This window comes from Fukomys damarensis, unplaced genomic scaffold (assembly GCF_012274545.1).
Source record: "Fukomys damarensis isolate Sample0158 unplaced genomic scaffold, DMR_v1.0_HiC HiC_scaffold_11, whole genome shotgun sequence".
NCBI classification, from domain to species: Eukaryota; Metazoa; Chordata; class Mammalia; order Rodentia; family Bathyergidae; genus Fukomys; species Fukomys damarensis.
Genome location: NW_022900923.1, coordinates 41,431,742 through 41,443,499, shown reverse-complemented (window position 1 = coordinate 41,443,499; position 11,758 = coordinate 41,431,742). Strand labels below are relative to the sequence as shown.

General features: G+C 39.8%; 1 protein-coding gene across 9 annotated transcripts in view; it reads right to left on the bottom strand.

The window, feature by feature from the left end:
• Ppp1r12b (protein phosphatase 1 regulatory subunit 12B) overlaps positions 1-11,758 on the bottom strand; it is a 217,354-nt gene that overhangs the window by 25,774 nt on the left and 179,822 nt on the right. For all 9 annotated transcript variants that reach the window (XR_784437.3, XM_033762165.1, XM_033762167.1 and 6 more), the window contains one exon: positions 1,765-1,781. Coding sequence is in view for 8 of the 9 variants with exons in the window: in XM_033762165.1 (XP_033618056.1) it covers positions 1,765-1,781 (17 nt within the window). In the remaining variant the exon portion in view is untranslated. The remainder of the gene's footprint in view (positions 1-1,764; positions 1,782-11,758) is intronic.

Here is an 11,758-nt window from a genome sequence, read left to right as displayed (position 1 = left end):
AAAAAAAAAAAAAAAAAAAAAAAAGTAACTGTATAGTCCATTCCATGGTTGGATGATAATTTAATCCTCAAATGATAGACACATGTTGTTTCAAATTTTTAGCTACTGCAATGAGAAGTCTTGTCTGCTCGTGGTGTAACTAATTACTTTCTTGGGATAAATCTCAGAAGTGTAACTATTGGTAAAAAGCTAAATATATTTTGAATGCTGGTACATGTATATACTGCCCTCCTGAGGCCTAATCTTTTCCAATTTTGTTCATTTTAATGTGTTTTAATCATTAAGGAGGTTTAATATCTTTGGTTACTCATTTTGTTTCTGTAAATTTATAGCCTTTGTTTAGTGGGGTAACCATCGTTATGTTGGGGAAGCCTCCTACACAGTAGAACTTTTACGACCATCTAACATAGCTTACAAATTGTTTTTTCTATTTCAGTTTTAGTCTGTGTTCATATCTTATTGGCAGAGATTTAAAATTTTATGTAACTAAACTTGACAATTTTGTAATAGCAAATTTTATAAAACCATAATTTTCTGCTAGAAGTAAATTATCCTCAGCTGGTACCTGGTGAGAGGGCAAGCAGAGGAAGAATATGCATAAAATTTAGCGAATATTAATCAGGTAGAACCAGTTCAATTGCCAAGCAAATTATGAAGAGACACCTTTGTCCTGTGTTACCCCATAACTACCTCTTCCCCCAATCCTTGTCTTAATTTCTCCATCAGAATAATAGTGGAAAAAGCAAGATTCAAGCATTCAGTTCCATAGTTGCTATTACTTTTTATTTAATTTCTTCCTCAGGAAGATCAATGTTGTATCTTTTGATACTAGGTGAAAAATTACAGAGGATCTTCCCCAAACATGGTATCTTTTCTTAGTTTTTCAGTAATTGTAAATTAGGTCCTTAATTCATTTGACAAACTGCTACTAAATACCATTTAGGCACAAGGTATGATGCTGGATTTGTTTTTGGTCCTGGGGATTGAACGCAGGACCTTGCACTTGTGAGGTAGGCACAGTGCCATTGAACTAAATTCCTGGTGATTTTTGGTTTTTGAGGCAGGGTCTCACTATGTAGTTCATTCTGGCCTTGAACTTACTATGTAGCCCAGGCAGGTCTTTAACTTGTGGCGATCCTCTTGCCTCAGCCTCCCAAGTGCTGTGATTACAGGTGTCACCACCCCTGGCTGGATTCATTATTAAGGACCGTACCTCAATCTCAATTCAGGCTTCAACTCATCTGATTAGGGTAAGTGCCTTTTTGTGTGTGTGTTCAGAATAACTGTCCATACTTTATTTTTGGTACAGGGGATTGAACTCAGGACCTTGTGCTTGCCTTTCAGGCACTGTGCTGCTGAGCTAAAGCCCTGGCTACCTGTCCATACTTCTAAAAGGCACTTTCTACTGAAATGATCTTCTCAGTGATTCATAAACTAACTGCTGGCAAAGACAGTGTCTTATTCATGTTGTTTCCCTGGTGCTTAGCACAGTATCTGGTACTGGTGCTTTAGGAAAACTGATCTAGTGTAAGTATACAAGGTAAATTCAAAAGAAGAGAATTTGGTGACAGAAAGGTGACATGAAGCCATCCCATTCTTTGGACAGGAGATAAAAGAAGTTGGGCATGCTAAAGTGGTTGTGGTAATGAAAAGGAAGAAAAGGATGTGAGGAACATCACTAAACTATTAAACAAAATGAAATTTAATTAGACATACATTCACTCCAAATATTAAGCATGCATATAAAACGGGGAAAGTTCTTACCTAGAAAGTCTTTCATGCTAGAGAAAGGAGACAAAAACAAAACAAAACAAAAAAGAGAGAAGAGAAAACAGTGTTAGCAAGGGACTAATTTTTATTTCCATTTATAAATGAACTTTTCAAATCAGCTCGGCTTCACAGCTGGAGATGGTGCAATTCAACAGCAATTCAGCTGACTGTATAAAAGACTACTTAGCTTTAGTTCATACTTTTTTATACTCCACAACTCAACAGATTTGAGGCTTTTGTGACAACATGTTTTAAAACCAGAAGCCAGCAAAATGCAAAATGATCGACATTAACCTCCTCCTCGCTGTCCCAACTAGCCAGGCAAGCCTGTGTTCTAGGAATGACTCGATGTCTCTATGTGACGCTGAGCCTCTCTCAACCGCAGTGTTTGTATGATTTTCTTTCAGTTCATAATCCCTCGAGCACTGAGCCTTCCCTGAGTAAATACTGCAATTTACAAACATGAAAGTCAGGACAGTGCCTGGCTTCTCCCAGTTTTACACTAATGGGGGAAGATGAGAGAACCGGGGGAAGGAGGCAAAGTCCCATCCCAGTTCCTAGGATGCTAGTAAATTGACAAAATAAAGCATTGTGAGCCCCTAGAAGAAAGAAGTTTCACAGATGCAAACTGTAAATTTGGTCACTGTAAACAAACAACAAAAAGTATAACCACTTATATTATTTAATTCCTTTTTTCTCTTCATTTCTTAGAATTCGGGCAAACAATTGATTTGAATGTATTTATTTCCTCTTTTGAGGTGTTAAAGAGTAACAAAATCGGATGGGGATTTAGCTCAGTGGTTCTACTGCCTGACTGGCAAGCTCAGGGTCCCAAGTTCGAACCCTGTACCAAAAAACAAAACAAAACAAAAAAAAACACAACATCTTCAAGGACAGATGACAGAGAAAGAAAAGAAGCAGGGTCCAGTAACCTACAAAATGCACAATGAACCCTGGAACCACTGAGGAGTTCTGCAACAGCACTACTTCGCCAAAGCCTTGAACGGTCCTGAAGCCTCTGGTGTGTCAGTCAGCACGGTGGCCTGGGGGTCCACACTCCTAAGCTGTCCCGGGAAGAACAGCGTGACTGTGCATCTAAAAGGTGGCCTCCCACACAGAACCCCTCTTTAATCAGGGGTTACATGCACAAGAATAATTTGGCACTTTTTTTCAAAATGTACACAAATGCACCCATCCTAGCCTAAGTCCTGGAGCCTCCAGCATGAGGGCCGGAGCAGAGCCTTCCCGCTGTATCTGTAATGAGGCCCCAAGTGACTCAAGGACTGAACCAGTGGTTAGGCACCACCAGACTAAACACACATTTTAGAGTGTGGAGATAGGCTCCATTTGGGATGAGGGAATCATTAGGGAAAGATACGGTATATGATTAAAATTTGCATACCTTGGAATTCTTTGAGAACCCTGAAATTTATAAATCTGGAATTCAGGATAATTCTGAGCATTTTTCCTGCCCCACATTTACACTTTTATTCCTCATTTCCAGTGAGTCATACATGCATCTCACTGTCACAAACTATCAACATTACCTATACAGTTTCTTCCTCTTACTTGGAAGCTTTTTTTAAAAAGGAAACTAAATTTTATTCATCTGTCAAGGATTACTTTACATATAAAGATGCTTCAAGAGTATCAGAGTAAGACTGAGAAGATGAGCTGTGGGCTACGACCACACAACAGCTCTGTGGCAAGATCAACCTTACAGTATCCGGATGAATTAAAATTCACAGCCCAGGAAAATGGCACCTACTGACATATCAGATAATGGTGAATAATAGAGACTAAGCTTCATACTGGAAAATGACAAGAGGCTGCTGTATTTAAAAGGCCACTGTGTGCAAAGCCCTGTGCAGGAGGCATGGAGGAAGAAGCCAAACCAGCCGGAAGAGCACTGTGACCATAGCGAGGGAGATGAGCTGGCCTGGAACACGAAGGAAAACATGCGGGTATGTGCTACGGAGATAACAGCGCTAACTCCTGGGCTCCAGAGGAGGAGGCTTCCAGAAAGAAACGAGTTTTGGTAAGATGATACCCTCCCTCCCACATCTGTGGTAATACCAGTAACTGAACCCAAGTGCTCTAGCACTGAGCTATATATCCCTAGCCCTTTCTATGTCTTATTTTGAGACAGGGTCTTATTAAGTTTCCAGGATGGCAATGGACCTACAATTCTCCTGCCTCGGCCTCCTGAGTAGCTGGGAATACAGGTATGTGCCATCCAGAACAGCAACATATATATTTAAAAAATAATATTGGTATGAGGGCTCCCTAAAATGTCTTAGCTGTGATACACCCTCTATCTTATTATCAGTTATATCCTTAGTGCCCTCGGGGCCAGGGCATAATAAATGCTCAATAAAGTAAGCTAAACTGGTTTGTTCAATTTTCTCAGTGTGATGGCCTTGGCTGGCCCCGAGTTCTCATTTCATCCCTGACATTATCTAGACATGAGACCTTGGGGATGTTACCACTGATTCTACTGGTAAGAATTAAATGTGACAACTATGAGGAAATATACTCTTAAGATATCAGCCCCTTGTTCCTTCTTTTCATTTTCTAGTTTTAAAGGCACTACAGTGGCTGCTGTTGCTGGCTAGAGTGGTAAGTTACCTCAGTACCTTTGATCAAGGAGATCGAGCTTACATGCTGTGAAATAAAACAATAATTTGGGAGACCATTTAATTTCTCTTGTTGCTTCTGGGCAGAACAGCTTTAACACATTCCTGCTGGCTTGAGTCACCAGTGGTTCCGAGCCGCCCCACAGTGAGACATACGAATAATGGCCCCGCTGTGAACATGTCAAACACACCAACCATATGGGCGAGCCATTCTGAACATCAGTACAATGATGGACTTTCTACATTCTCGCTTAGCCGCCCCCAAAATGCCTCCTTCTTTTGTCCAATTTCTTCTTTGTAATCTTGCTGGGTAGGATTTAACTAAACATTCAGCTTTAAATTCTGCCATATAGATCTTGGCAGCTACATTTGTAGTAAAGAAACAAGTTGTTCTTCCTTCTAAAACAGCAAAATTAGGAGTTTTCTAGGCATCAATCTCAGCAATTAAATATAATCCAAGCATGCTAACATTTCCAATGATTTTCTTCTATAAGAATGACACTTAATTAACTCTTTTCATTTAGGATGTTCTAGGAGCATAATGGAGTCTTTATGCCCTGTCACTACACCCAGGGAAGTCTTCAGACAGACCTGTGGCTGTACAGTGTGGCCGTGTGTTGTAGAGCTGCACCGCGCAGGTCAATGTAAATACAAAAACTTAAGAAACAGGTTAGCAACACTGAGTAGTAAGCAGAAAAAGCCTATGAGATCCCTGGAAATAAAAAGGCATATTCCTCCAGGCTTTTCAAGAGGCTTAATTTTCCACAGATGAGAGAATGTGGAGCAAGTTAATGCGAGTGAGGGTGTGACTGCTGCACCGGTTCTTGCCCTTACAGGCTTCTGCAGGGGTTTCTTACAGGCAGCCACCTAAGAAGCTGATGAGTGACACTCTTACTCCTGCCCACTAGGAGTAACTAAAAGCAAATATCACAGTCTACTGCCATCCTTTTTAGGCATGTTAAGATTTCTTGTTATCAATTTCTTTTTAGGCAACCTTTTATAAAAATGTGCAGGTAATCCATGATCCAATAGATAAGAGTTGACAATTCACCGAGATCCTGATGTAAGAGCAAAGAGAGCATCTAAGACAATCCTTATTTTTCCCCACTCCAACACTGCCCTCTTTTCTTTAGGAATTATATGGAATCCTGCTTCACTTTTTTTTTAACCGCCTTCTTCAAGGACTAACCTTGGCAATGTTCGAGGAAGGTCAGCCCAAGCAATGAGAGGAGAACATGAAAACCTCCAAAAGCCGCAGGGGTCAGTGAGATTCAGATGTAGTAGAGAGTAAGACAGTAGCCTGAATACAAACAATACTATTTAAAAAAAAAAGAAGAAATCTGTAAAGGAGATGGTATTCTCATAGCTTAAAAAAAGTGCTCAAGTTTTTATCTTAAAATGAGTATCCTTATAGTATGCAGAATTTAATATCTAATTCTCCAGCTTCTGATAAAGTAGCTGGGGTTTTTAGATCACACTTAACTGATTTTCACTGGTGAAGTACCTCCAGAAACTGTTTTTTTTTTTTTGAGGGGGGTTCCTAATACCCTAGATAATCAGGGGTTTGATGAACAAACATTGGCTTGATTTAGGGAGAGAGAAATCAGAATTTCCTAGGTGAGGAGCAGAGTGGCTGAGCTGGTGCCTAAGACTTCAGTTTTCCATCTTCGTCCAGCTGTCATTTGAACTAAGCAGCCAACCCCACACGGAGTCTGAGTAAATCTAGAGACAAGGAGTGGGAGTTGGGCCAAGCAGTCTCTGGGGAACAGTGAGCCAAGAAGTGACATCAGAAGAGGCAAACAGAACCCAGGCCAGGGAAATGAGCACTGAACGTTCTCCCAGAAAAGAGGACTTAAGAGGTCAGCCTGGTGGGCAGGAAGTAAGAAGGAACAGAACACCGGGCTAGGCACCTTGGCCAATGCTCTGATCCCCCGGAGCTTGAGAATGTGAGTTCCCCTCACCTGTGTTCTTGGAAAGGCCCTGTTCTCTCGCCCACCATCCTCTGCTTATTTTCTGTCTTTTAAAAACAGAACACTCACTCTTAGTTTGCTTTTCAGGATCTGAATAGCTTCTCTATATGTGATAACATTATGTATTTCAGAAGAGGCATCACTCTTCTAAGCAATGTGCAGGTTAATATACAGTGTAGTGTGTCACATGTTCTGATTAGAAGTGTCAGAGGAGCTACTGTAAGTGTTTCCGTAAAGACCATGCTGCTCTAGCTTCCACTGCAGACAGATGAATCATGGCCATTAAGATGGGGCTCTGTGGTGTGTGTGTGAACTAGATAAAAAATTTTCAGAGAAGGTATTATTTTCACAGCTCTGATGGCCCAAGTGAGGGCAATTGATATTGTGACTGGGACCCTGGAGCAGAAAAGACTAAATCCTGTTTAAAAAACCAGTATGAATACAGAGAGTTGAGGCAAAAAGAATGATTAGCTGGATAGAAAATGGTTTTAAAAGTGTCCCCAAATTAAGAAGCAGGCTCCTTCCTTTCATACCTCTTAAAATACTCCCATAGTAATCTCACTGCTTGAGTCTGTTTCTAATAAAAGAACAGAGTAAAGATTGCCATTAATTCAGATGGCAATCCTAGAAAGGAACAGGAACTGGGCTGGTTTTAATTTGTGAAATGTGTTGGGCCCTCAAACACCAGAGGATGGCTTAGAAAAATCCCACAAGAGCTTTTAAGTTGAAAGTTATCAGGAGTTCAGGAAGACACATAATTAAAACCAAACTCCTTCTACCAAGTTTAAAAATAAAACTGGCTCTGGAAAGCTGGGCCCAAGGGAAAGAAATGAGACCAAGTCACATGTCTACTACCAAGGCTGAAACTGGCTTAGCTCATGTTCCTTTGGAGTCAAGGCCTGACCCCACAATGATGGGAAAAGTCTCCTACTCACGTTTTCCCTAAGAGGGACCAAGCAGAAGGAATATTTTATGTCATGTTCTTGTGCACTTGCTGAGCCAGGGGAACAAACTGAACTATTCTGAGATGGCTACAGAGCACCAGCCCTTCCCTTCAGAGTTCTCGGATTAATGACTGGTATGGAAGAAGCCAATGATGGAGAGCTAGTCTGCAGCAAGAACGGACACACCTATCACAATCCGAGTTACCTGCAAAATAATACAACTTCATAATTTTAGAACCATTCTGGTTTCATATATACATCTTTGAAAAAGAAAGACTTTCTAGCCTTCTACCATAGCCAAATAGGATTCTTAGGATCAAAATAAAGAGATTCTACCAGTCTGTAGCTTTGCAACAGATCTTCTTGAGCCCCTGTCCCTAGTAACATATTTGAGGATTTTGCACAATTTGGAAATACATGAAAGGATGGAGTAAGAGCTTCAAGATTTATATAAAGATGTTACAGTATGGGACAGTGACAGTAAGGCCTGTATTATTTTCATGCCATTCCAAATAACTAGTATTTACTTCATATCATCAAAATGTCAACTGTATTAGTTTTCTAAAATACCCACTTCTCTCCAGTTTGGTAGGTCACACGTCTGACCCATTCTGCTGGGTTCTCAGCTGGGTGAAATCGTTGCTGCTGACTGGGCTCCTCTGTGAAAGGATCTGGGCAAGAATCTGCTTTCAGGCTCCTTTATGCTGTTAGCAGGATCCTATTTCCTGTGGCTGCTGTCTGAGGTCCCACCGCCTTGCTGCTGTCAGCTGGTGACTGCTTACTGCTTGTAGGGCCCCACATTCCTTCTCACTCAGTTTCTTTCCTCTTTAAACCAGCAATGGCATACTGAGTCCTTTCTACACTTCAAATTTCTTGCTTCCCCTTCTGTCATCAGCCAAGAAAGATCCCTGCCTGTGTAGGCTCATGTGATTAGATCAGGCCCACCCAGAGAAACCTCCCTATCTTAGGGTCAAATGTGGCTTAAACATAACAATTGTGGGAGAGATATCGTGTCATGAGCATAGGTTCCCGAGATTAGGCCAGGACATCTTTGGGGAGATATTTCCAAACATCACAAGGATTTCCCTTCAACAACACCACCACTAATACCCTCCCTGCCAAAATCAAATAAACAGAAAACATGGTGTAGTTTATCTGTACCATCCTAATTATGCACACTGAGAACCAGAGCAACGTTGAAAGCATTGTCTTATGCAGGAAAAAAGTGCACATCTATGAGCAGGTACATGTGTGTGAGATATTTTTCTAATCAAAAATTAGCCACTATTAAGTCATAAATATATTCATCACTTGATACTCCTTAATTACTTAACTAGTAATTACTTAACAAATGTAGAAAAACCAACAGGAAAGTCAAATACAGTACTTGCACTCAGTTTAAAATATAAATTTCTGAGAACCCTCATAATACCAGGTTGTGACTACCCTCTCAGGTTTTATTAGTTTTGGTGCTGGGGACTGAACCCAGGGCCTTGCACATCTACCCTATAGGTTAATACTGTATGAAGAGATCAAGTGACGTCACCTCATGTACAGCACATTTCATACAATAAAAATACTTATCTTTTGTTCTATCAAACCACCTACACATTATTAGAATTTTACAGCTATTAGTTTTTGCCCTATAGTCCTGTACCTCTTGTTTGTGGATATCCTCAGCTTTTGAAGAATCTCTGTATTTTTTTTGGAACTCACAAAATGTATTTACTGTAGAAGGAAATATATGAAACACTACAAAACATGAGATAAATCACTTTATATTTAAGGATAATTCAAAAAATTATCCATAAAAAACCCTGCAGGCTCAGACACGCTCTCTACCTCACTGTTTGCGTTCCACACAGTATCATGATAAAAATGGCGAGGAGGAGGAGCTCTAAACTTGTGGCTCTGGCATAATGGCATACTTTTCACACTGTTACCTAGTCTGCTTTCTCCAAGGCTTGGAGCTTTAGGTCCACAGTTACGTGCATGGCCACCTACAACTATACAAAAAATGGGTCTCAGCAAATACACAAGAAAGGAAGCCTGATTACTCTCCCAAGAATGTTATTAGGAAATGCTATATAAAATAGTCATAATTTTTTTAAAGTCCCCATTTAGGCCTCAAACCCCACTCCTGGAAGAGTGTGGAGTTTTTAGTATGTAAATGTCAATCTAGCAGAGCTATTTGGAAAGTCATTTAAAACTTATTTGGACCAAGCTGTGAATCAAAACCTTTGCTAAGGTTAGTGAGGTTCTCTTGACCTCACTTTTGCAAGGGAAATAAATACTTGGAACCTAATCAACATAAGGTAAAACTTTTTTATTTCTAAGTAGGTTCCACAGAAGGTCAGGGACTTCTTTTGTTCTTAGCCTTTTCTCTGTCCCCACAGAAACCAAAATATTAACTCACTTATTTTGGAGCTATGGCTATACTAGAAAATTGTAATAAAGAACAATCTGAATTGCCTTGGGAAAACTTATGGCTGCCCTTTATTTCAGAAACAGGATTCTTCAGTGTGTGGCCTCTGATTCCTTTCCACATGGCCAAACAGGAGGAGCAGAGAGTTCAAATCTAAAAAAGGCAGCAGTATGCGGTCCCTGTGTTTAGTTTAAGAACCTATGTGTGCTCAGCCTTATGGCTGCGGTATTCTTGGGGTAATAAAACCTGATTACAAAATTGGGAAGGAAAGATAAGCACATCCATAATTAGAGAGCAGTGCAAGAAAGAGAATGTTGGGCTGTAATCAAGTGCTAGGCTATCCAGCACCTACTGTAAATGAAGAGAGAAGGGAGGAAAGGGAGAGACTAACACTGACTAGACCTGGGGCAAGGCCTACTAGGGACATCAGCCTGGAGTCTGAAGCTGGTGCTTGTGTAAAATGACACTGCCCTATGTGACCTGTAAGCAGTTGAATAGAAGTTGGGGCCCTGGTAGTGCACTGTTATCCTAAAGTGCTGTGCTACTTTGCTCTGAAAGACAAATAATTAAAGATTTTTTTATTCTTCCATTTTTACACCCCCACAGAGAATATGCGTCATTAGGTAGACAAGACTTTCGCAAACACTGCCTCCTGGAACAAAACAGGTATTTAAAAATGTAGACCTTTAGAAGAGGAAACACTTTTGCAGTTTATCTGCAAAATGAGAAAAATCTCAGCATTGTGACACATGCCTGTAATACATCAGCACTCAGGAAGCTGAAGCAGGAGGATTCTGAGTTTGAAGCTAGCCTGAGCTACACAGTTAGACCTTGTCTCAAACTCAATAATTTGGTTCCTACTAATTCATAACTTGCTATAATTTAACAGGTCCTGAATTAAAGCATATTTTTGTACTCTGTTTAAAATTCATTTACAAAATAACAGCGTAAAGAAAGAAAAGACATGACTACTTAAAAGATCTATTTTTGAGCACCTTATAAGTGGCTTTAGATTAACTATTCACATACAATCAACAGATATACTAAAAAGGATTCTGGATTACATGTTCAGGGGCATAGCAGATCTTTTCTCCTTTGTGAAGGGAGCAGCCAACAGTTATAGTATACATAACTTAAAAGTAAGAAAACAATATCAATTTTAAAATGATGTAAAATTTGACTTTACTTTTTACTGATTTAGATTTGTGTCTTCTTATTGTGTGATGTTTTTCCTCCTCTAAAGCAGGTTTTGTTTGCACTATCTTTCTTTCCAAAGAGATTCAATAGTTTGGGACACTGGCGATAATTCAGGAGCTATTTCATGGAGACAGTAGTTTCATTAGAGTGATTACACAGCTTCTGTAATAAGACTGAGGCTCTGAATCCAGACTGCTGGCTGCAACAGTCACTAGTTAGTGACCTTAGATAACAGCCTAACTTTTGTCTCAGTGTTCTCATTAGTAAAACGGAGGAAACAGTACTCAGTTCTGAAGCATTATACAGGACGATAAATGTAAGTGCTTGGTGCAGCACCGACACAGTAAGTATTCTATAAATGTTAGCTCTTAATGGTGCTACAGTTTTATTTTTCTGTTCTCTCTCATCCCTTTTTGGGGCTTTGGCTCTCTCAATGCTTGTTTGTTGCAAGCAGAATTAAGCTTAAATACATTCTTTAACATTCATATAAAGGATTTTATTTGGAGATGCTGATAACCTAGGCTAATTATTTTACTGTCTGGGTTGCTATGCACTTTTCCTAGATAACCAACCAGTGAAGCTGACTTTGGAAAGCAATATAGATTTGTGTGTGTGTTTCACTGATTTTTACAACTTAATTATAACCCAGAATCTTTACCTTTTCATACAAACAACTTTAAAAATAGCTACATGCTATTTCATATACAACTCCTATATGAAAATATTGCTTTCATAATGAACCATGGAAAGGTTAAAGTCTAGACACACTTTTAGTATCTTTAATCATTTCCCTGGAAGAACTCCCTGCATCACGGA